Source organism: Perognathus longimembris, chromosome 17, assembly GCF_023159225.1.
Source record: "Perognathus longimembris pacificus isolate PPM17 chromosome 17, ASM2315922v1, whole genome shotgun sequence".
NCBI lineage: Eukaryota > Metazoa > Chordata > Mammalia > Rodentia > Heteromyidae > Perognathus > Perognathus longimembris.
In genome coordinates, this window is record NC_063177.1 from 7326505 (window position 1) to 7351062 (window position 24558).

A 24558-nucleotide genomic window follows, 5' to 3' on the forward strand; every position below is an offset into this window, starting at 1 on the left:
TGGGAAGGTGTGAGCCGCTCTAGTTCAAGGAAGGCATGCCCCTGGCCTTGTCAAAGAGACACGAGATTGGACAGGAAACTGAGATAGTGCAAACCTTTGCTCCAATCTCACCTTCAACTTCATATTCAACCTCAGCTGTCACCTTAGGCCTTACTTTATTATTATTGCTATTGTTATTATTCTTGTGGGGCCTGGACTGGTGTCTCTAGACCTCAATCCTCAGATCTCAGACTCCTGAGTAGCTAGGATTACAGGCGTGAGCCACAGTACCTGGCTGTCATTCTTTACTTTAATCTGTCCACATGAGTTTGCTTGTCTGTTCAAAGCCCATCTCTAAACACAGCCCCAGCCTCAGCCTGAAGAGCAGCCTTCCCTCCACCCCAGCTCCAGCTCCTGCCTGGGGCCCGCCATGGACAAAGACTTTCAGGACCTCCAGCAGCTGGACCTGGAGGAAACTGACCATCAGTTCAGCGGTGGTGAGGAGCCAGGCATTCATGGACAGAACCGCAAGAAAGAAAGTCCATTTTGGAAAGGCAAGTGCCAGTTTCTGGGACCTCACCAGAGCCCTGCCTCAGTGGGCCACACTCTCTGGGCACTCCGGGGCAGGGGCTGTGTTCCTCTAGCTGTGAGCTGTTGATGACTCTCATTATACAGGGTCCAGAAAGAATTTGTCCCCAGAGGTGAGGACATGTTGGAACTGGAGAAGACTTTCTCCTTCTTCCTCCTACCCTGAGGCACATGTGTGCTGTGTGTGTGCATGTGCACATGTGTGTGCACATTTGCACGGCTGTCTACAGTCAGCAGGCCTATGTGTGCCTGTACGAGTAAGGGTAGGAGGTGAGCTGGAGAGGGCAGGCAAGTGAGCTGAAAGGCTCAGCTCCCGGTAGGCCTCCTGCCTGGTCTGTCTTAGGCACATCTTGAACATAGGTGGAAAGATTTCAGAAAAATTAGTGTGCCTCTGGACAGAAAGATAGGGCACAGAGGAGCATCAGGCTGGGAGCTGGAACTGGAGCCAAGCTCTGTGGAAGTGGAAGGGACCAGGGTGCATGCTCAGGGGAGAGGGTGGGCTACCCTGAGGCTGGGTGGCTGAGGGAAGGATTGGGTTGGGCAGGGAAGGAGGGGACAAGACCTGCTCCACCTACATATCTCCTTCCTGAAAGTGGGGTGGCAGGCTCCCACCCCCCTGCAGAGGCCCACCCACCTCACTTTGCCCCGAAGCTGTATGTAGACTAGTGAGGGTTCAACAGCTTTGGGTGTTGCTAAATCTGCGGAAGGTGAAATCATTCAGCATTTGACAGAAAAGCTTGGAGAGAGTCCAAATTCTTTCAATTAATGGGCAAGGGGGATTGCTTCAGGGACCGAGGGGTAGCACAGGGGGGAAAGCCACAGGCTGCAAACCCAACACGTATTTCCTTCCAGCAGCTTCCACTGCATAGGAGGGGGTATTGTCACAGGAACAGGTTTTTATTGCTGATGGTTTTCTACTTTTCCTGTCACTTTATGTGTATACAGTTTTCAAGACTTTTGTGTGTGTGCCAGTCCAGGAGTGAACTCAGGGCCTAGGCACTGTACCTAACCACTTTTTGTTCAAGGCTAGCTCTCTACCACTTGAACCACACCTCCACTTCCAACTTATTGGTGGTTAACTGGAGAAAAAGTCTCATGGCCTTTCCTATCCTGCAATTTCCCAGGTCTCAGCTTGCTGAGTAGCTAGGATTGTATGTACAAGCTACCAGCTCCTGGCCAGATTTAATTTAACATAATTAATTAATTTTTTTGGTGTGGTTGTGCTTGAACAGACATATTTAATTCCAGATGTGGTTGTTTTCATCTTGTGGAGCTCAACTTTGGACTTTGAAACACCTTTAACAGCTCTCTGCTTAATGTTGTTTTTCTTTTTTCCACACATACATTTATATGTATGAATATATGGGATATAACTACAATATCTGTTTAAATTACATTGTCTGCTAATCCACCCTTCCTTTCTTCCTTCCTCTTCCTCCCACTCCCCCTCCTTCCTTCTTCTTCCTTTCTTTCTCAATCATGGGACTTGAAGTCAGGGCCTGGGTGCTATTCCTGAGCTCTTTTTGTTCAAGGCTAGCACTCTACCACTTTGAGCCACAGCACCACTTCCAGTTTCCAGGTTAATTGTAGACAAGAGCCTCACAGACTTTCCTGCCCAGGCTGGCTTCGAACAGCCATCTACAGATCTCAGTCCCCTAGGATTATAGGTGTGAGCCACCAGTGCTCAGCTTAATGCTAATATCTTTGTCCATTCTGCATCCATTTTAATAGATTTATTTTTTCCATTTATTTTTTGTAAGGTTTTTAAAATAAGTAGCCAATAAAGGAGAACGCCATGCAGTATTCAGGCAGGAGAGAAAGTTTATCACCGAACTGTTGGCTTGTGGCGGAGATGATGCATGACTGGACTATTAAGAAGAGGTCCTTTGTTTCCTTATCTTTGGAGTTCTTTTCAGTCTGTATATTATTTTAGAGGCATATGAAGTAGTGCTTGGGTCTTACTTTTTGGTGCATTTCTCTCAAGACTGCCCTTTTTTGGTCTTACTGTGTATTGGTATCTTGGGTCTTGTTTGCTTGGTCATGTCTCTTTGCAATTTGATTTTAACACCTGCATCTCAGAGAGACCATGTGCTGTTTGTCTCTCTGTTCTTGGCTTGTCTCACTCAATATGATTTGTTTTAGTCCAGGCCGTTTCCCTGCAAATGCCATTATTTTTTTAATCATTTCCAATAGCTGTATAGAATTCCATTGTGTACATGTACCACATTTTTTGGATCCATTCATCTGTAGTGGGGCATCTGGGTTGTTTCCATGTCTTGGTTATTGTGAACAGTGAGGCAATGAACATGGAAGTGCTGTTGTCTTTGTCCGATCCTGGTTCCTGTTGCTCAAGGGCAGATGCCTAGGAGTGGTATGGCTGGGCCATAGGGTATGTCTATGTTTAGTTTTTTGAGGAACCTGCAGGCTGCTTTTCAGAGTGGTTGTACTAGTTTACATTCCAAAAAACAGTACAGTAGGGTTTCTCTTTCTCTGCATCCCCTTCAGTATTTGTTGTTGAGTTCAGAGTATAGGCCATTCTGACTGGGGTAAGGTGACATCTCAGGGTTGTTTTTATTTGCATTTCCTTTATGGCCAGGGATGTTGAACGTTTCCTATGTGTTTATTTGCCATTTTTATTTCTTCTGTGAAGTCTCTCTTTAGCTCCCTTGCCTATTTAGTGATTGGTTTACTAGGTTTGGGAGGGATTTGTTTCTTGAGTTCCCTGTATTTGACAGATATTAGGCCTTCGTCTGTTGCTTTGCTGTTGAAGATCTTTTCCCAGTTGGTTGGCTGTCTTTCTACTGTAGTCACTATGTCTTTAGTTGTGCAGAAACTTTTTATTTTGATGTAGTCCCATTTGTTGAGTCTCTCTCCAATCTGCTGTGCCCCTGAAACTTTGTTCAGGAAGTTCCTGCCTGTGCCTATAAGTTCTAGTGTCTCTCCTACTCTGTCCTGTAGTAGTTTCAGAGTTCCAGGTTGGATATTGAGCTCTTTTAATCCATTTTGAGTTCATCTTAGTGCATGGTGATAGGCTAGGGTCCACTTTGAGTTTTTGGCATGTGGCTGCCCAGTTTTCCCAGCACCAATAGTTGAAAAGGCTTTGTTTTCTCCATTGTATGTCTTTGGCTCCTTTGTCAAATATCAGCTAGATACAAGTATGTGGTTTTATTTCTGGGTCTTCTAATTTATTCCATTGAGCTTCGGGCCTTTTTTTTTTTTTTTTTTTTCCAGTCCTGTGCCTTGAACTCACGGCCTCAGCACTGTCCCTGGCTTCCTTATACTCAAGGCTAGCACTCTGCCACTTGGGCCACAGCACCACTTCTGGCCATTTTCTACATAAGTGGTGCTGAGGAATCGAACCCAGGGCTTCATATATGCGAGGCAAGCACTCTTCCACTAGGCCATATTCCCAGCCCCACGTCTGTTTTTGTGACAGTACCAAGCTGTTTTTGTTATTATGGCTCTGTAATAAATCTTAAAATCTGGTATCGTGCTACCTCCTGCGCTGCTTCTTTTGCCTAGAGTTGCTTAGGCTATTCTAGGTCTTTTGTTGTTCCAAATGAATTTTTGGATTTCTTTCTCTATTTCAGTAAAGAATATCATTGGGATTTTGATGGGAATTGTATTGAATTTGTATGTCATCTTTGGCAATATGGCCATATTTATGATATTGATTCTACCTATCTATGAGCATGGAAGTTCTTTTCATTTCCTGGTGTCCCCTTTGATTTTTATAATTTTCACTAAATAGATCCTTTACATCTTTGTTTAGGTTAATTCCTAGATTAAAAAAATTTTTTTAGCTATTGTAAATGGGGTTGTTTTCATGATTTCCTTTTCTGCTTGTATATTATTGGTATACAGAAAGGCTACTGATTTTTGTGGATTGATTTTGTATCCTGCTACTTTGCCAAAATGGTTTATTAGTTCTAGGAGTTTGGGAGTGGAGTTTTTTGGGTCCTTCAGGTATAAGATCATGTCATCTGCAAATAGGGATAGTTTAATTTCTTCTTTCCCTATGTGGATCCTTTTAATATCCTTTTCTTGCCTTATTGCTCTGGCTAAGGGTTCCAGAACTATATTGAATAGGAGTGGAGAAAGTGATCATTCTTGTCTTCTTCCTGATTTTAGGGGAAATGGTTTTAGTTTTTCCCCATTTAGTGTGCTATTAGCTATTGGTCTGTTCTATATGGCTTTTATTGTTTTAAAGAATGTTCCTTCTATTCCTATTTTCTCGGGAGCTTGATTGGGTGTTGTATTTTGTCGCAGGCTTTTGGCCTTGGCTCTGTTAATGTGGTGAATTACATTTATTGATTTGCATATGTTAACCAGCCTTGCATCTGTGGAATGAAGCCTATTTGGTCATAATGTATGATTTTTAAATTTAGTTTCTGGATTCTCTTGGCTAATATTTTATTGAGGAGCTTTGCATTTGTGCTCATAAGGGAGGTTGGCCTGTAATTCTCTAAGACTGGGCATTCTGTTTTGTTTTGTTTTGTTTTTTTGGCCAGTCCTGGGCCTTGGACTCAGGGCCTGAGCACTGTCCCTGGCTTCCTTTTTGCTCAAGGCTAGCACTCTGCCACTTGAGCCACAGTGCCACTTCTGGCCGTTTTCTGTATATGTGGTGCTGGGGAATCGAACCCAGGGCCTCATGTATACGAGGCGAGCTCTCTCGCCACTAGGCCATATCCCCAGCCCCGAGACTGGGCATTCTGATTCATCTTATTTGTTTCCTCTTTCTCAAGAGTCATTGTCTTGGGCTGGGGATATAGCCTAGTGGCAAGAGTGCCTGCCTCAGATACACGAGGCCCTAGGTTCGATTCCCCAGCACCACATATGCAGAAAACGGCCAGAAGCGGCGCTGTGGCTCAAGTGGCAGAGTGCTAGCCTTGAGCGGGAAGAAGCCAGGGACAGTGCTCAGGCCCTGAGTCCAAGGCCCAGGACTGGCCAAAAAAAAAAAAAAAAGAGTCATTGTCTTTCACTGGCTGATGTCCAGTGTCTTGAAAATGGCTGCTCCCCTCCCCCTGCTGGTACTGGGGCTTGATCTCAGGGCCTCAAGCTCTTGCTTAGTTTTTTCTCTCAAGGCTAGTGCTCTACCACTTGAGTCCCACCCTCCACTTTTGGCTTTTGGCTGGTTATTTGGAGATAAGAATCTCTTGAATTGGTCTGCTCCAGCTGGCTCTTTGAACCATGATTCTCAGACCTCAGCCTCCTGGGTAGCTAGGATCGCAGGCATGCACTACCAGCATCCACTAGCCCTCTTTTCTTACAATGCACGTCTATCAAAGGGCAGGTGTTTCCCTCACCCCAGGTGCAAGAGCTGATATGAATATGTGTACCATGTGCATGTATGTTGTATGAACTTGTGTGTGGGGTGTGTATGCTTGCACATGCTCCTGTGGGTACAGGTGTACAAATGTTTTGTGTTTAACACCCCACTGTTGGGGTCAAATCCATGGGCTTCTCCCCAATGCCACACTTGTTTCTTTGCTTGTCCAGGTTGTGTCTCCTCTATGCTCTGTTCCTGCTTCCTGAATGTCTGGCTTCTGACACCCTCTCTCTTACAGGGCAGCTTCCTTCCCAGACCCTTCCACAATGCCTCTGCTCCAGCCTCCACCTCAGTCTGCTTGCCCTGAGCCTCAATGTCCTGCTGCTCGTGGCCGTCTGTGTGATTGGGTCCCAAAGTGAGGTCATGGGGATGAGGCAAAGGTGGTGGTGGGTTATGGGTAATGATGAGGTAGTGAGGAGGACAATGAGAGGGAGAGAGGTGGAGGCAGCACGTGACAGGTGCTGGGCACAATAAGGGGTCAAGAATGGGATGGATAGACAGGTGTTAGTGGCGCATGCCTGTAACCCTAGCTATTTAAGAGTCTGAGATCTGAGGATTACAGTTCAAAGCCAGCCCAGGCAGGAGGCTCCATGAGACTCGAATCCCCAATTCTGCACCAAATAAGCCAGAAGTGGAGATGTGACTCGAGTGGTAGAGTGCTAGCCATGAGCACAAAAGCTCAGAGACTGGGGTTGGAAGCATGGCTCAGTTGCTAGAACGCCAGCCAATGAGTGAAAATGTCAGGTATGAGTTCAAGTTCTGGTTTTGTACCTAAAAAAAAAAAGCTCAGGGACAGCAGGTAGGCCCTGAGTTCAAGTCCCAGGACTGGAACAAGCTCCAACCCCTCATCCCCCCAAAAGAAAAGAACTGGGACCACTGGTGTGTCAATGATGGGCAGTGAGGGGGATGGTTATACAGATGGTAATGGGGGCACAGCCCCACACCTGCTCCCTTCTCAATGTCTCCTGACAAGGCATACAGCTGCGAGAAGAGCTGCAGGCCCTGAAGGAAACTTTCAGCAACTTCTCCTCGGGCACCCTGCGGGAGGTCCTGGCTCTAGGCTCCCACGGTGAGTGGCTGGCATTGGTTTATCCTCACAGGCTTTCCTACTGGCTCAGTGCTGCATCTGCTCAGGGGCTGTGGGGATGAAGCCTGGGGCAGATGCCCTAGTCCTGAGGGGCTGGCAAGGCTCCCCATGGACTCTGGCCCTGATGTGGGGGGCCCTGGGGATCCACTGAGGCAGGCAGGGTGAGTGCCAGGCTGGGAGAGGAGGCTGAGGAGATGAGGAAGAGCACTGCACATTTGGGGACTGAGGACAATTCTAGTGTGACAGGAACTGGGGGTGGTGCTGAGGGGGTCAGAGATCAGAGTGTGGGAGGTACTGGGCTTGGCAGCGAGTGGTGTGGACTGCATGGGGGCATGGTTGTGTGAACACGGGGACCCAGCGAAGGGATTTCACCAGAGTCCCTGCAGGAGCAGGGGAGCCTGGTAGGGTTGAGGGCTTAGGTGCTGACCAGGCCTCGTCCCACAGGAGGTCACAGGCTCCAAGTGGCGCCCCCCTAGTGTGTGGGGCTGGAGGCTGTGCAGGAGGCAGCAGGGGGGAAAGGAATCCATCTTCCTTCTTTCTTCAGGAGGCAGCACAAGTGACAAACTGACGTCCCTGGAGGCCCAGCTGGAGGAGCATCATCAGGACATAAAAGCAGGTCATATTATCCTCCCAAAGTGTGCGTGTGGGCTGTGTATGAGGTGGACATATGCATTGTGTCTGTGATGGGTGTGGCATATATGAGGTATGTGCATGTATGTGTTGTGTTGTGTGTATGGTGTGAGTGTAGGGTGGTGTCTGTGTGCAGTGTGTGCTCTGGTGTTGGTGGGGTTGTATGCGAGTGGTGTGTTGTATGTGTGCAGTGTGGAGTGTAATGCGTGTCCCATATCTCCATCTGAAGTAGTTTGTTTTGTTTTTGTTGCCAGTCCTGGGGCTTGAACTCAGGGCCTGAGCACTGTCCCTGGCTTCTTTTTGCTCAAGGCTAGCACTCTACCACTTGAGCCACAGCGCCACTTCTGGCCGTTTTCTGTATATGTGGTGCTGAGGAATTGAACCTAGGGCTTCATGTATACAAGGCGAGCACTTTACCACTAGGCCATATTCCCAACTGTGAAGCAGTTTAGTGTGTGTGTATGGGATGTGATGGTGATCTGGTACAGTGAGTGTGTTATGGTGTGTGTGGTGTGGTATGTGTGTTGTATGCGTTATGATGTGTGTGGTATGTATGTTGTGGTGTATTGCTGTGGTATGTGTATTGTGGTGTGTCTGGTGTGGTATGTGTGTTGTGGTGTGGAGTGTGTGGTATGGTATATGTATTGTGGTATGTGTGCTGTAGTATGTGTATTCTGATGTGTTTTATGTATGTGGTATGGTATGTGTGTTGGGGTGTGGTGTGGTATCTGTGTTGTGGTGTGGGTATGATATGTGTGTCATAAGTGTGTGTGTTGGCATGTGTGGTGTGGTATGTGTGTTGGGGGATGTGGTGTGGTATGTGTGTTGGGATGTGGGTGTATTAGGTGAGGTGGTGTGTGATGTTGTGTCTGTATAGAATGTGTGTGTGTGTGTGTGTGTGTGTGTGCATGCGCACATGCGCGCTAGTCCTGGGGCTTGAACTCAGAGTCTGAGCACTGTCCCTGAGCTTCTTTTGCTCAAGGCTAGTACTCTATGGCTTGAGCTACAGCACCACTTCCAGCCTTTTCTATGAATGTGGTACTGAGGAATCGAACCAGGGCTTCATGTATGCTAGGCAAGCACTCTACTACTAAGCCACCTTCCCAGCACCTATAATATATGTTTTGTGGGGTGTGTATGGTATGTGTTTGGTGTGTGTTTTGTGGAGTATATATGGTGTGTGTTTTGTAGGGTATGATGTGTGTGTTTTGTGGGGTGTGTTTGATGGTGTGTGTTTTGTGGGGTGTGCATGGTGTGTGTTTGGTGTTTTGTAGGGTGTGTTTGATGGGGTGTGTTTCGTGGGGTGTGTATGGTGTGTGTTTTGTAGGGTGTGTTTGATGGTGTGTGGTTTGTGGTGTGTGCATGATGTGTTGGGTTTGCATGGTGTGTGACTTGTGTGTGCATGGTGTGTGTGTTTGTGTGGTGTATTTTGTGGGCTGTGTATGGCGTGTGGTTTGTGGTGTGTGTTGGGTAATGTGTGTGTGGTTGGTGGTGTGGTTTGTGGTGTATGCATGCATGGTGTGTGTGTTTGTGGGGTGTGTGTGGTGTGTGTATGCTGTGAGCTTGTGTGCTTCTGGAGCTGCCCCAGCTGGGGTTTTGAGCTGGGTCCTGGCGGGTGGGGTCCGGCACATTCACCCCACTCCCTCTGTCCCCAGACCACGCCACCTTGCTCCTGCACCTGAAGCACTTCCCCACTGACCTGGGGGCCCTGACCTGTCACATGGTGTATCTCCAAAGCAACGGTAGGGAGGGAGGGCGGGAGGGACAGGCTGGCGCTGGTCCCTGGGTCTCTGTGTCCCCCCTCCCCCTGCAGGGGTCCCATCCCTCTGCCCACACCCCGCAGGCACGAAATGCTGTCCGGTTAACTGGGTGAGGCACGGAGGCAGCTGCTACTGGTTCTCTCGCGCCGGGATGAACTGGCGCGAGGCTGAGGCGTACTGCCGGCTGGAGAACGCGCACCTGGTGGTCATCAACTCTTGGGATGAACAGGTGAGACTGCAGGGAAACGTGAATGCAGACTCCTGAGGAGGCCCAAGCAGGCTTGCCTTCTCCACTTTCAACCTAAAACAGGACCCAGAAGAGGAAATGTGGCAGTTTGGAGAGGTACACAGTGGCGCAGACACTGATCCTAACAAGTAGGAGCTGGCAGAGAATGACAGGAGCCAGCTGGGAGATGGCTTGCCAGCCAGTATGACCTTGAAGCCAGGACACGGAGAGTCTGTGAATCCCAGTACTGACCTTCAGATGGGGTTGTTGCTCCTGTCAAGGGAACAGAGCAGCAGGATTCCATGCCCGCTCCCCTGCAGTGGGTAGCTGGGGCCTGCAAGGTGCCCTTGGCCTCTCACTTCCACTGCTGCCACCAGACAGTGACCTTGAACGTGGTTCATGGGGTAGAACCAACCCCTTAGAGCACATGGGACATTTTTGTGCCACCCCCTTTGTTTGTTGGTTATGGGGCTTGAACTCAGGGCCTGGACACTTTTGATCAAGGCTAGCTAGCAAATCTACCACTTTGTATTTTTTTTTTTTTTTGTCTTTTCTGTTTTGGTACTGGGGATCGAACCCAGGATGTTGCACTTGCTAGGCAAGTGCTTTGCCACTGAGCTACATCCCAGCCCAAATCTACCACTTTGAGCCATGGCTCCACTTCCCATTTTCTGGCAATTAATTGGAGATAAGAGTCTCATGGACTTTCCTACCTGGGCTGACTTCGAACCACAACCCTCAGATCTCAGTGTCCTGAGTAGCTAGGATTACAGGCCTGGGCCACAAGCACCTAGCTGATTTTTGTGCATTTTTAATTGTTATTATTAAATGTTGTACAAAGGAGTTACAATTCCATAAGTCAGGTTATGAGTACAACCAGACAGGACATTTCAAAACCTTTTTATTGTTATTGTAAAAGTTAGTTACATAAGTCAGGTAAAGAAAACATATCTTTTTGGACAATGTCACCCTTTTCCCTCACTCTCTTCCAGTTTTTCCTCCAATCCCCCCCTCCCCAACCTGTGTAGTTTATTTTCAACATAGTGCCCAGTGAGTACCACTGCTACATTTGTTCACTCTTGGTCCCTCCATTTCTGTGCCCGCTTTGCGCTTCCAAAGACAGATAAATGAACAAACAAGACAAAGAGAAAATGGAAATTGAAACAAAGGAAAAAACCCTCTTGTTTCTATTTCATGGAATTCATTTTGGCAAATATTATTTATATGATCAGATGCATGTAGGCAGTGTACCTTCATGTTCTTTTCCCAAGAATATCCTTCTTTGGTCTCTGGGTGCATGCCTACAGTCAGACAGGACATCTTAAAATTTATTTTTGTTTTGGAGGTGATATACAGTGGGGCTACCTTTACATGTCAGGTAATAAGTACATTTCCTTCCTCATAATGGCATCTGTCCCCTCTTTCTCTCCTCTTCCCTCCTATCTCCACCCTTGAGTTGCATAGTTCACTTTCATCAATGTTCAGTGAGCTCCACTGCTGCACCTTTTCATCCTTTTCCTCTGATTCTGTGCCCTCCCACTGCTTTCTCAAAGATGTGCACGTGAGTACACCATATATAAGGTAAAGAATACAAAGTCACCAGAATGAGAAAAAAACAATTTAAGAAAAAAGTCCTGGGCTGGGGATGTGGCTTAGCAGTAGAGTGCTTGCCTAGCATGCACAAAGCCCTGGGTTTGATTCCACAGTACCATATAAACAGAAAAAGCTGGAAGTGGTGCTGTGGCTCAAGTGGTACAGTGCTGGCCTTGAGCAAAAAGAAGCCCAGGGACAGTGCTCAGGCCCTGCGTTCAAGCACCAGGACTGGCAAAAAAGAAAAGAAAAGTCCTTTGTTTTCATATCTTTGGAGTTGGTTTCAATATGTGTATAGACATATGAAGAGGCACTTGAGCATTGCATCTTTGTGATTTTCTCCTAAGACTATCCTCTTTTGGTCTCTCTGTATATGAGTATCTAGAATTTTGTATAGTTTTAGACAGAATGTTTTTGATCAGGGAGAATGATAATAATAGTTGCATTTGCTGAGTATTTACTATGTTCTTAGCCCTTTTGCTGTTTTTTGTTTTTTTTCTAACCTAGGGCGAGACAAGCACTGTACCACTAGGCCATATTCTCAGCCCATGTTCCTAGCGCTTTTATCTACTCAATTCTCTAACCCTCATAGAGCAGGCAACCTTACTGTTCCCTTATGAGATGATGGCACTAAAGAACAGAAAGGTTAAATGACTTGCCACAGAGCTAGTAAGGCATGATGGAGCTAAAATTCAGATCAACTTGGCTCATTAGCCAGTGGCTTGTCTATTTTTAATTCTTTTTTTTTTTTTAAATAAGATAGGGTCTTGGTACATAGCCCAGGCTGATCTGGAACTCAAGATCTTCTTCCCACAGCCTCCTGAGTGCTGGGGTTGCATATGTGTGCCACACCTGGTGGCCACCGTTACCTGCTGCTTTAGCGGTGGTCCCTGGAGGATTTGCTTAGTATGAACCTGGAAGTATTGTAATGACAAATTTTAAGCCCTTGGATTCAGAATATATTTATCAGCTGGTCTTTGGTGGCTTGTGCCTATAATCCTCATTACTTAGGAGGCTGAGAACTGAGGATCAAAGTTCAAAGCCAACTTGGACAGCAAAGTCTGTGAGACTTTTATCTCCAGTTAACCATCCCAAAGCCAGAAGTAGAGCTTTATCTCAAGTGGTAAAGCACCAGCCTTGAGCAAAAAACCTAAGGGACAGAACCCAGGCCCTAATTTCAAGCCTCAATATGGAAACCACCCCCTCACCTGCAACAAAACAAAACAAAATGTATTTATCAAAACATTGTCACTCACCAGGATATATGAGTAGTTTACATGGTAAAGTGATTGCAAACATGCTTTGTGTTGTGGATCAGCCTACAATATTAGCTGTAATATATAATGGAGATTGGGCAAATCACAGTTTGAGGTCTGCTCAGGGAAGTTTGAGATACCTTAACCAGTGGGCAGCTGTGGTGGCATCAAGTTGACTTCTGACTGTTTTGGTTGTTTTTTATGGTAGTGGTGGTGGTACTGGGATTTTGAGATGGGGGTCTCACCTTGTGCCAGAGTCAGTCTTGACTGTGATCCTCCTCAAGCTGGTGTTCTACCATTTGAGCCACATCTTCACACATTTGTCTGTCTGGACTGACTCGGAACCACAATTCTGATCTCATCTGTCGGGGGTTTTTAGCCTCCCGGGCTCTCTTGTCCTGCAGGAGAGATGGGAAAACACACCCCACCCGGGCGGGCCAGGAAGAGGAAAGGGCCAACGAACTGCCACTCCAGCCCCCCTTTTGTCGGAGGACCCACAGACAATCCGGGAGCCAGTCAGAGCTAAGACTCGTTTAATGGCGGCAACGAGCTGTTCTTTTACATGGGTCGGAGGGTGGCTGAAGGAGAGGGATATGTGCACCTACATAGGGGCTGTGAATGGATGCCTGACCTGTCCGTCAGGGAGGAGCTCCAAGGGACCTCCCAAAGGGGCGGCCTACATCTATGTCACCACCCTCAGGACCACCTCTGGGTTCATCACTCACAGCCATCTTGGTGCACACGCGGTCTGAGGCTGGGAGGCGGGGTTGGTTAGAGCCGCCTTTCCGGTTCTGGACCCAGAGAAGGCAGGCGGGGCTAACAGCCATGCAGCCCTAGGGCTGGAGAAGAGGCGGGCCAGCTAAAACCACCTCTTAACGATGCAAGGCGTTTTTTTTTTTGGTAATTTATTTATTAATTAAAAAAAAGTGTTTTTTTGACAAGGTGTTGTGCAAAAAGGGTACAGTTACATAGTAGGGCAGTGTGTACATTACTTGTGATATCTTACATCATTTAGATTTCTTTTGATAGCATGACCATTTTCAGAAAATGGGCTCAAGACCTCATGTCTGCTAAGCAAACTAATACTCTCCCCCCCAACCCTTCCCACCCCTGCATAGATTTCAAGCTAGTCTCAAACTCCTGGTGTCCAGTGATCCTATCACTTTCAAGCTTCTGAGTCACTGGAATAATTTTTTTTCTGTTAAGAGGTGAATGTAGGGGCTGGGGATATGGCCTAGTGGCAAGAGCGCTTGCCTCATATACATGAGGCCCTGGGTTCAATTCCTCAGCACCACATATACAGAAAATGGCCAGAGGTGGCGCTGTGGCTCAAGTGGCAGAGTGCTAGCCTTGAGCAAAAAGAAGCCAGGGACAGTGCTCAGGCCCTGAGTCCAAGCCCCAGGACTGGCCAAAAAAAAACAAAACACAAAAACAAAACAAAACAAAACAAAAAGAGGTGAATGTATTCATTGAACATGTTTTAATAGACATATTTAGTATTAGACCTTCTTTTCAAACTTATTACTTTATTTTACTTTTTTGTCAGTCATGGGGCTTGAATTCAGGGCCTGGGTGCTTTCCTTGAGTTTTTTTTTCTCAGGGCTAGCACTCTATCACTTTGAGCCTTCTGGTTTTCTGGTGGTTAATTGGAGATAAGAGTTTCATGGCCTCTCCTGCCCAGGCTGGCTTTGAACCAGGATCCTCAGATCTCAGCCTCCTGAGTAGCTAGGATTACAGGCATGAGCTGCTGGTGCCCAGCAGTCCTGTTAATTTTTAAGGATTTTATGCTTTTTTTGGTAATTTATTTATTAATTAAAGAAAAAAATTTTTGACAAGGTGTTGTGCAAAAAGGGTACAGTTACATAGTAGGGCAGTGTGTACATTTCTTGTGATATCTTACACCCTGTTTTTCTTTCCCTTCCCTAGGTCGGTAGACATATATACAATATACAATGTACCAAGAACATATACAGTAGCCATGTGGCCTATGCTGAAGAAAATTTGCCTAGAGCTTTAAATGTAATGTCGACAATAGACAATATATTGACAATAGTCTTATATGAACGTACATACATAGTTTTTGAGCTATTGTGATCTGCTTAGAGGTCAATTTTTGACCTTTATATGTTGAGTAGTTGTTTGGTTTTAGTTACATAATGTAGGGTTGCTGACCCAAATCTGTGGGAAATACCATTTGACAAGAAGGATTTGGTTTCACAGACCTGGTCTCTACTGTCTCCCCCTCCCACCGCCTTAACAGTCATATATCAGGGAGATCATGCCCCTTTGTTTTCTGTGTTCTAGGCTTGTCACACTCAACGTTATTTGTTCGAGTTCTGACCATTTCCCTGCAAATAACAGTATTTCACCATTCCTAATCGCTATGTAGTATTCCATTATGTATAGGTACCATATTTTTTGGATCCATTCGTCTGTGGAGGGGCATCTGGGTTGTTTCCATATTTTGGCTATTGTGAATTGTGCCGCGATAAACATGGAAGTACAAATGTCTTTTTGATATCTTGGGAACTGCTGTTCAGGATAGATGCCTAGGAGTGGTTTGGCAGGGTCATAGGGTAGGTCTATGTTGAACTTTTTGAGAAACCTCCATACTGTTCTCCAAAGTGGTAGTACTAATTTGCACTCCCACCAACAATGGAGAAGGGTTCCTCTTTCCCTGCACCCCCTCCAGCATTTGTTGTTGCCTGAGTTCAGAGTATAGGCCATTCTAACTGGAGTGAGGTGGTATCTCAGGGTTGTTTTTATTTGCATTTCCTTTACTGCCAGGGATGTTGAACATTTCCTCATATGTTTCTTTGCCATTTTTATTTCTTCTCTTGTGAAGTCTCTCTTTAGCTCCTTTGCCCATTTCCTAATTGGTTTAATGGTCTTGGAGGGGCTTAGTTTTTTGAGTTCTCTGTAGATGACAGATATTAGGCCTTTGTCTGTTGCTGTGCTGGTAAAGATCCTTTCCCATATGGTTGGCTGTCTTTCTATTTTGGTGGCTATGTCCTTAGCTGTGCAGAAACTTTTTAATTTGTAGTAGTCCCATTTGTCGAGTCTCTCCCCTATTTGTTATGCCCTTGGGACTATATTCAGGAAGTTCCTTCCTGTGCCTATAAGTTCTAGCGTCTTTCCTACTCTATCCTTCAGTAGTTTCAAGGATCCAGGTCTTATATTGAGGTCCTTGATCTATTTTGAGTTGGTCTTGGTGCATGATGATGGGTCTACTTTGAGTGTTCTGCATATGGCTGCCCAATTCTCCCAGCACCAGTAGTTGAAGAGGCTCTGTTTATTCCATTGTATGTTTTTAGCTCCTTTGTCGAATATCATCTGACTGTAAGAGTGCGGTTTTATTTCTGGGTCTTCAATTCTAATCCATTGGTCTTCTGCTCTGTTTTTATACCAATACCAGGCTGTTTTTGTGATGATGGCCCTATAGTAGAGCTTGAAGTCTGGTATTGTGATACCTCCTGCACTGCTTTTTTTGCCTAGAATTGCTTTGGATATTCTAGGTCTTTTGCTGTTCCATATGAATTTATGGGTTGCTTTCTCTATTTTAGTGAAGAATGTAGCTGGGATTTTGATGAGGATTGCATTGAATTTGTATAACAATTTGGGCAATATGGCCATTTTCACTATATTGATTCTGCCTACCCATGAGCATGGGAGGTCTTTCCATCTCCTTGTGTCTTCTTTGATTTCCTATATTAGATTTTTATAGTTATCATTAAGTAGGTCAGTCACGTCCTTGGTTAGGTTGATCCGTAGCTACTTTATTCTTTTTTTGGCTGCTGTAAAAGGAATTATTTTTATAATTTCCTTTTCTGCTTGTACATTGCTGGTGTACAGAAAAGCTGCTGACTTTTGTGGGTTGATTTTGTATCCTGCTACTTTGCCAAAATGGTTTATTAGGTGTAGGAGTTTGGGGACTGGGTTTTTTGGGTCCTTCAGATACAAGATCATGTCATCTGCGAATAGGGATAGCTTGATTTCTTCCTTGCCGATGTGGATCCCTTTGATGTCCTCCTCTTGTCTTATTGCTATGGCTAGGGATTCCAGCACTATATTGAAAAGAAGTGGGGAGAGTGGGCATCCTTGTCTTGTTCCTGAGTTTAAGGGGAATGATTTTAGTTTCTCCCCACTTAATATGATGTTAGCAGTTGGTCTGTTGTATATGGCTTTTATTGTTTTGAGGAATGTTCCATCTATTCCTGTTCTCTCCAGAGCTTTTAATAAGCATGGATGTTGTATTTTGTCAAAGGCTTTTTGGGCATCGACTGAGATAACAATGTGATTCTTGATTTTAGTTCTGTTGATGTGGTGAATTACATTGATTAATTTACAGATGTTGAACCATCCTTGTGACTGTGTTCTGGAAATAATTCCTTATGATTGTTTGAATATCGTGTGTATTTGTTGTAATTTTTCCGGTGGAGTCCCTGATTTTACGTATATGACTCTCTTCTCTTCTTTTTTTTTGTAAGTCTTGCGAGGGGTCTGTCACTTTTATTTATTTTCTCAAAGAACCAGCTGTTAGTCTTATTTATTTGTTGAATGGTCTTTCTATTTTCAATCAGATTCATCTCTTCTTTAATCTTCGTGATCTCTCTCCTCCTAGTCATTTTGGATTCGATCATTTCTTGTTTCTCCAGTTGTTTTAGTTTCATCGTGAGGTTATTCACCTGCTCTGCTTACATTCTTTTAATGTGAGTGCTGAGGGCAGTGATCTTGCCCCTCAGTACTGCCTTAGCTGTGTCCCATAGGTTTCTTTGTGATGTATTTTTATTGTCATTGTGGCTTATGAATTCATTGATTTCATCTTTAATTTGGTCTGTGGCCCAAGTGTTGGATAACAGTGTGGGGTTTAGCCTCCAAGAATGTGTATAGCCTCTGTGGTAACCATTGTTATTGAGGGTTACCTTTATTCCACTGTGGTCAGATATAATACATGGGATGATGTCAATATTTTTGTATTTGCTGAGGTTCTTTGTGTGGGCTATGACATGGTCAATTTTGGAGTATGATCCATGGGCTGCTGAGAAGAAGGTGTATTGGGTCTCTGTAGGGTGGAAGATTCTGTATAGATCTGTCAGATCCATTTGGGATATGGTGTTACTTAGGTCCTCAGTTCCCTTGCTAATCCTCTGGGTGTTGGATCTGTCTCTTGGAGAGAGTGGGGTATTAAAGTCACCCACTATGATTGTGTTTGGGTCTATCTTGTTCTGTAGTTCTGTGAGAATTTGCTTGACATATGTAGGGCCTCTTTTGTTTGGTGAATATACATTTATCACCGTGATGTCTTGGTTCTGGATTTTTCCTTTTATTAAAATGTAGTGTCCTTCTTTGTCTTTTTGAGTTGATTTTAGTGAGAAGTCCAGCTTGTCTGAGATCAGAATGGCTACACCTGCCGTTATGGTAGGTGCATTTGCTTGGAAGATCTTGTTCCATCCTTTCATTCGGAGCCTGTTTTTATCCCTTGCTGTAAGATGGGTCTCTGGTAGAAAACAGATGGCAACTTTTTGTTTGCGGATCCATTCTGCCAGTCTGCTCCTCTTTATCAGAGAGTTTATACCATTTATATTCAAAGAGATCAAGGATAAGAGTGTTTTTCCCCTTCTATTTTCCTGTTAGGCTGTTTGTCCTCTTTTTTTTTCTTGTCTTTAGTAAGCTGCTCTTTCTGTTGGGCTCTGGCTATTGTAGTTTCTTTCTGCTTCTGTCTGTGTGTCCTGTACGATTTCTGTTGGGTGGGGTTCCCCTCTTAGAATTTGCTGTAGGGCTGTTTTTTTTTTTTTTTTTTTATTCACATACTCCTTTAGATCCTCTTTGCTATGGAAAGATCTGGTTTTTCCCTCAAATATGAACTCTAGCTTGGCTGGATATCTTATTCTGGGTTGGCAATTGTTGGCCTGTAGGACTTGGATGGTGTTCTTCCATTCTCTTCATGTGTGGTAGGTTTGTGTGGAGAGGTCTGCTGTTATTCGGATCCTTTTCCCATTGTAATAATTTTTTTCTTCGCTTTGGCTGCATTCAAAATTTGCTGTTTATTCTTGAGATCTGTAGTCTTGATTATTATGTGCCTGGGCGAGGATTTTCTAGGGTATGCTCTGCCAGGCATCCTATAGACTTCGGTTACCTGGGTGAGGTCCCTTGTGAGATTGGGGAAGTTTTCTGCAATAACTTTATTGAAGATATGTTGAAGCCCTCTGCTCTGGTATTCGGCTCCTTCTTCTATTCCAATTATGCGCAGATTATATCTCTTGTCTTTGTCCACTAGCTCCTGGATTAGTCTGCCCTGGAGCTTTACCGTTTCTTGGAGTGTGGTAATTTTCTGGTCCTTGTCGGCTGCATCATCGTCCAAGAGAGAGATTCGGGCTTCAATATGGTCAATTCTTTGTGCTGTGGATTCAAGTGTGGAGTTTATGGATGTCATGGAGCTATTTATGGTTGTCAGATCAGCTCTGATTGTGGAAATTTCTTCCTCTAAAGAGTTGTATTTTAAATCTGTTTTTTTTCATGCATTTCACTTCTCAGGATGTTAAGGTCTTCTTTAACAGAGATTTGCACTGTATCCATTTTTGCTTCCATTTCTTTTTTGGCTTCCTGAAGGTCCTTCAAGACTTCCATTCTAAACTCTTGGAATTGTTTTCTGATTTTATTCCTGAGGCTTTCCATCATTTCTGCTAACATGGCCTCAGTTGATTTTTTATTCTCCATCTCCTCTTTGGTCGTACTGCTTTTTGGAGCTGGTGAGTTGGCTTGCCCTTTGATGAACTGTGTTATATTTCTTTGTGATTTGTGCATCTGGAGATCTGTAGGTGGTTTCCTTGGGTTGGCTTTGTGGTTGTTCCAGCTGGTCCGTCAGTGGGAGACTTGTTTGTGTCCTGGCTTTGGGTTTGAGTTTGGCTGTTGAACCTTACTGCCCAATGGGTGAGCATGACCATCTTGTTTGTTGCCGGGGTGGTCACCCTCACTGCACTTGGGGGTGGGTAGGTTCTGTGTCTTTCTCTGTGGGATAGTGTCCTGCCACTGTGTTGTGCTGACCCTAGCATGCCCCTGGTGGGGGTTTGCGGGTCGCTGATTCAGTGTGGCATGGAGGCTTTTCTCTTCTTTGCTTCTTTTTTTTTTTCCACTCAGTACCTTGGTCAGAGGAGCTCACCTCTCAGATTGAGATTTGGCACTGAGAGGCGGCTCACCCACCTGTGTGGGTTGCTCCAGGGCTGGTGTTGTTGTTGAGGGGCAGCCCACCCACCTGTGCGAAATGCGCCTATCAGAGCAGGCGCTGCCGCAGGGGGGCCCTGCCCACCTGTGCGGAGTGCGCCTACCAGAGTGGGCGCTCCTGTTGGGGGCCCTGCCCACCTGTGTGAAGTGTGCCTATCAGAGTGGGTGCTGCCACTGGGGGGTCCTGTCCACCTGTGGGGAGTGCGCCTACCAGAGCGGGTGTTGCAGCTTGCCTGCTTGTGCGCTCCCGCGGAGGGTTGGGCAGGAGGTCCTCCTGCTGGAGGGCTAGCACGCTGGCCCACACCGGCCCTCGGGGGCGTGCATGCATGTGCACTCTAGTGCTTCCTCTGGGGATGTGCTGCCCCAAGCTGTTGGGAGGGTGCTTGTGCCCTCTCGCAAGTTTGCTGTGGGGGGCGGTATGCGTGAGCCCCAACAGGGCCAAGTGTCTGGGCGCGGGTTGGTGCCCACAGACTTTGCGCCTCAGCTGCGAGGGGTGTGTGTGTGTGTTTGTGCCCAGGTGTCCCTGTTGTGCTGGTATTGCCCACCAGCGAGCCTGTGACTGCTGTTCAAAAAGTCCGCGAGGACCAGGAGCCTCAGGTGGGGCTTCCAATGTCCACCAGTCCCTGGGCCCCAGTTGGGGAGGGGGCAGGGCCGGTGCGGTCCGGCTCAGGCTCCTCTGCTGCCTTGGCGCTGCTCCACCCCTGATAGCTCCTGTGTCCTCCCAGAGTCTGTAGGGACCTTTTGCCGCCTGATTTGTGGCTCCCTTGTTCCCTCGGGGTAGGGAGGGAGCTCTAGCTTCTTTGTAGTTTTGGGTCTCTCCTAGAGCTGGTCTCCTATGGTGGGGGGTAATGGGGAACTTACTGGTCCTGGATTGTGTGAGCGTCCTGCACCACCATGGGCTTTTCGGGGCTGTGGTGCTGGGGTGCGGCGCTTGGTCGTTTGGTGGTGGTGGTCCCAGCTCTCCCCTTCTGCACTGCGCCATTCCCCTGCTGCTTACGTCTGATCCCAGTCGTTGGGTCCTGCAGCTCCGGTCCCTCACCGCCGCCATCTGTCTCAGTCGGTCTGCACTCAGTCTGGGGTCTGTGGAGCTCCTGGTGTCTGGACTCTGCGCTCCTGGCATGTCTTTTCGGCAGTTGGTTTGCTGGCGCCAGGTCCCCTTTCCCAGCCTGGCCCTGTTCGGGCCAGGGTTGGCTGGTGGGGGGAGGGTACCCCGGAGATTTTCCGGCTCCATGCAGGTTATAGGCTCTTCTTTTTTTGTTCTTTTTCATTTCCTGAGTTTCTCTGTTGCTTCTGGCTGCTGGTTTTGCTGGGTTCTTGATGGGGTGTTGGGTGCTGGAGTTCCCAGCTCGCTATTCGGTTGGAGCGAGTTGGGGTGCCTCCCTACTGTGGTGGTGCCATTTTCCCTCTCCTTTTATGCTTCTTTTGCGATCTCACATTTGCTTTGTGAGACACATTGTGGTTTTGTTTTCTCCCCTATGGTATTTTGGAATAGCAGCAGTTCATTTTTAGTTTTTACTAATGATTACCTTTATAACCTTAAATGATGAATGGAAATTAATGGCTTCAGAAACTAAAAGCTTATATAACTTTTCATGTGAAAGATGAGAAAATCTGCTGGATGTAGCTTAAGTGATAGAGTGAGGAATGAGTTTTATGATGATTTTCCTTCTGTTACTCTTATGAAAATGGGTATAATTCTTCCTTTTCTGTTATTCACCCAAGAAAGTAGGGATGAATGATCCTGGATCATTTTCTCTGGTCATCTAAGATTTCTTTATTCAGTCTTGACACAGAGGCCTGGGAATTGATAATCACATATTTATTTCAGTGACTCAATTGCTTTGTTGATGAGAAGAGGCCCTGGGACAGCAGTGAATAGACTACCTTGTGTCTAGGTCTCTTCTTCCCAATTCTGTCAGCCCTCTGAACACGAGGAGCAACCTCACCACCACTTGGGTTGCCTTTTTATCAACAGGACATTGTGTGATGTACTAAAACTGATCCAGCCCTTGAATGAGGTGATCTACTGTAACCTTGTCTCTAGTGAATGCATATGGCCTTAGGTGATTTGCCTTCCAATTCAACCTTTCTTCACACACTGTTGAAAGGATGGTTAGGGTGGATGTCAGTTTAAAATATCCTTCCATATACTCCAGAAACCCAAGTTGATCACATAATTTCCCTGCAGCCTTGCCCAACAATGGGATTTAAGTCTTTTGGGGTAGCTATCACTGTCAGAGGGGCTTGTGGAAGGGCTAACATCCTAGATTCTGGGGACCTATTTATAAGCTCAGAAACATCTTCACCCATGCCCCTGCCAGTGGGCTGGCACTCTCAAACTCCAGGTACCCTCCTTCATTCAGCACAGGCTTCCTAGGCCCTGTGGAGTCAGGTCATAATGGGTTCAACCCCATGAGTCCAAGCTCAGAAGCCTGAGGACTGGAAAACCTCAGGAAATGACAGCCACTCAGAGCAAGGTCAACCAGGGCCAGGTAGACCTGGAAGGGGAGTGAACTCAAGATTCTTTATGGGTTCTGGAGTATGTGGAAGCAGCGGGAGCAGAGAATCCAAGTGTTTGAAGCTGTGAGTAGAAGACAGGAGAGGACTGTAGTCAGAGTAGCAGTCAAAATGGGTTGAGATGCAACAGGGTGGTAGTTAGGAATTAGATGCTACATTGGATCCCTGCATTCTAACGATTACCTTGCAAAATGAGAATCACTACGACAATCAACTTAGAGTACTTTTGATGTACTATTTTTGTGCCAGTCTTGGTGCTTGAACTCATGGCCTGGGAGCCCCTGAGATTTTTTTTGCAACAGCTCCACTTCTGGGTTTTTGGGGGTTAATTGGAGATACAAATCTCATGGACATTTTTTTTGCCTGGGCTGACTCCAAACCATGACTCTTAGATCCCAGCTTCCTAGCTAGGATTACAGGCATGAGCACTAGTGCCTGCCTCCTAAATCGGGAATTTTTGTAAAGCACTTTATGCAAAATCTAGCCCAGTAAATGTTCATTAAACAGCCATGGTGATAGCCAACTGGAGATTTCCCTTCTCTTAAAAGAATCCACTTTTACTAATGTGTCTTTCAACTTTTGCTTTTAAATAAACTTACACTGTTTACATTAAAACAAACAAACAAACAAAACAAAACACTCAACAACTATTGTTACAGAGGAAGAGTGAGGAAACCCTTAGTGAGGAGGGAGGGATGCTTCAGCTTGGGGCAGGTCAGGCTGGGCAAGGCTTAAGGAGGCACCTGGATACCTGCACAGAGACAGCAGGAAGTACAGGGAACCTCTGGAAACTAGCAACGTCTTCCCACATCTGTTTTTCCAGAAATTCATCATGCAACACACTAGCCCCTTTCACATCTGGATAGGTCTCTCTGACATGGAGGGCCCCTGGAGATGGGTGGATGGAACCAACTACGAGCACAGTTACCAGTAAGTGGCTCCCCTGTGTCCCCTGTTAGTTTGCCAGTTGACCTTGCACCCTAACACACACATCCCTTAGGGTCCCACTTCCCCAACTCTCCCTCCCCGACTGTTGCCTTGAGGCCCCATGGAGTCCATGCCTTTGGGGCTTAGAAGACCAGACTGCTGGGAGATGGTGAGGGGAGAGCCTGAGCTTTGTCCTGCCTCCTTAGGAACTGGGCTATCGCTCAGCCAGATAACTGGCAAGGCCATGAGGTGGGCGCCAGTGAAGACTGTGTGGAAGTCTTGTCCAATGGCCTCTGGAACGACAACTTCTGTGCGGAGGTGAACCGCTGGGCCTGTGAGATGAAACATAACATCACCGTGTAGGAGCCCCGCTTAAGTGTGTCAGTGCCTCGCAGGCCCCCCACCCCACCTTTGCATCACCCTAGCTTCTCCAGGAGGAGGACTGTGAAGAATAGAAGACAAACGGAGCCCCAGGCATGGGGAGGAGTTGAGGAGAAATAGAAAGGGAGTGGATGCTGGGAGGGCTGGGATACTACAGTGTGTGGTAATTATTCTCATTCTCAGCCTTCTCAATGGCATAGGGAAAGGAAGATACTAATATCTGAAACTGTGTGGCTTGGTTATTTGGGACTGGGACATGAAGGGGACAAAGCAGGCCAGCTGGAAGGGCTGGAGGAGGAGACAAGGAGTAACCCTACACTCTTGCTGCTTGGCAATGGATCAGCGGATTATGGCAGGTTGTGGAGGAGAGGAAAGAAGCTAGGACCAGAAATGCTCAGTGACAGCTCTGAGGCCACCCGAGGCCCCCAAAACTCCTGAAGGATGAGCCTGCTCTGCATCTGGGGTCAGACCTCGACTCCAGGGAAAATGTTGGTGAAGAACAGAAGGCTTGCTCAGCTGCCTCCCACCATGTCCCATTTGGACTCCAAACACATTATCTCCAACACAGGTTGTCTCCAGGTGTTTCCATAGTGGATGGCCTTAGAAAGATCTGCAGGCAATTACATTTTCAGTTTCTTCTGCCCTTTTTGAGATATTGGGGGTTGAACTGAAGGCCTTAAACAGGCTAGTTTATCACCTGTCTATCTATCTATCTATCTATCTATCTATCTATCTATCTATCTATCTATCTATCTATCTATCTATCTCAATCTATCATCTACCTACCTATCATCTATCTATCTAACATTTATCTATCTCTATCTACCTACCTACTATCCATCCATCCATCTACCTACCTACCTATCATCTGTCTCATATTTCATCTATCTTTCTTTGTTTTGTTTTTTGTTGCCAGTCCTGGGGCATAGATTCAGGGCCTGAGCACTGTCCCTGGCTTCTTTTTTGCTCAAGGCTAGCACTCTGCCACTTGAGCCACAGCACCACTTCTATATATATGGCCATTTTCTATATATGTGGTGCTGGGGAATCGAACCCAGGGCTTCAGG

The 24558-nt window shown here is 46.3% G+C and overlaps 1 protein-coding gene across 1 annotated transcript; it reads left to right on the forward strand.

Moving 5' to 3' along the window:
• The first annotated feature begins 409 nt into the window (after positions 1-409).
• On the forward strand, positions 410-23596 carry Asgr2 (asialoglycoprotein receptor 2). Its single transcript, XM_048365852.1, has 8 exons — positions 410-533; positions 6135-6251; positions 6870-6965; positions 7528-7599; positions 9269-9355; positions 9457-9602; positions 23007-23113; positions 23317-23596. The coding sequence occupies exons 1-8, from the start codon at positions 410-412 to the stop codon at positions 23471-23473; spliced, it is 906 nt and encodes a 301-aa protein (XP_048221809.1). The 3' UTR covers positions 23474-23596.
• The last annotated feature ends 962 nt before the right edge of the window (positions 23597-24558 follow it).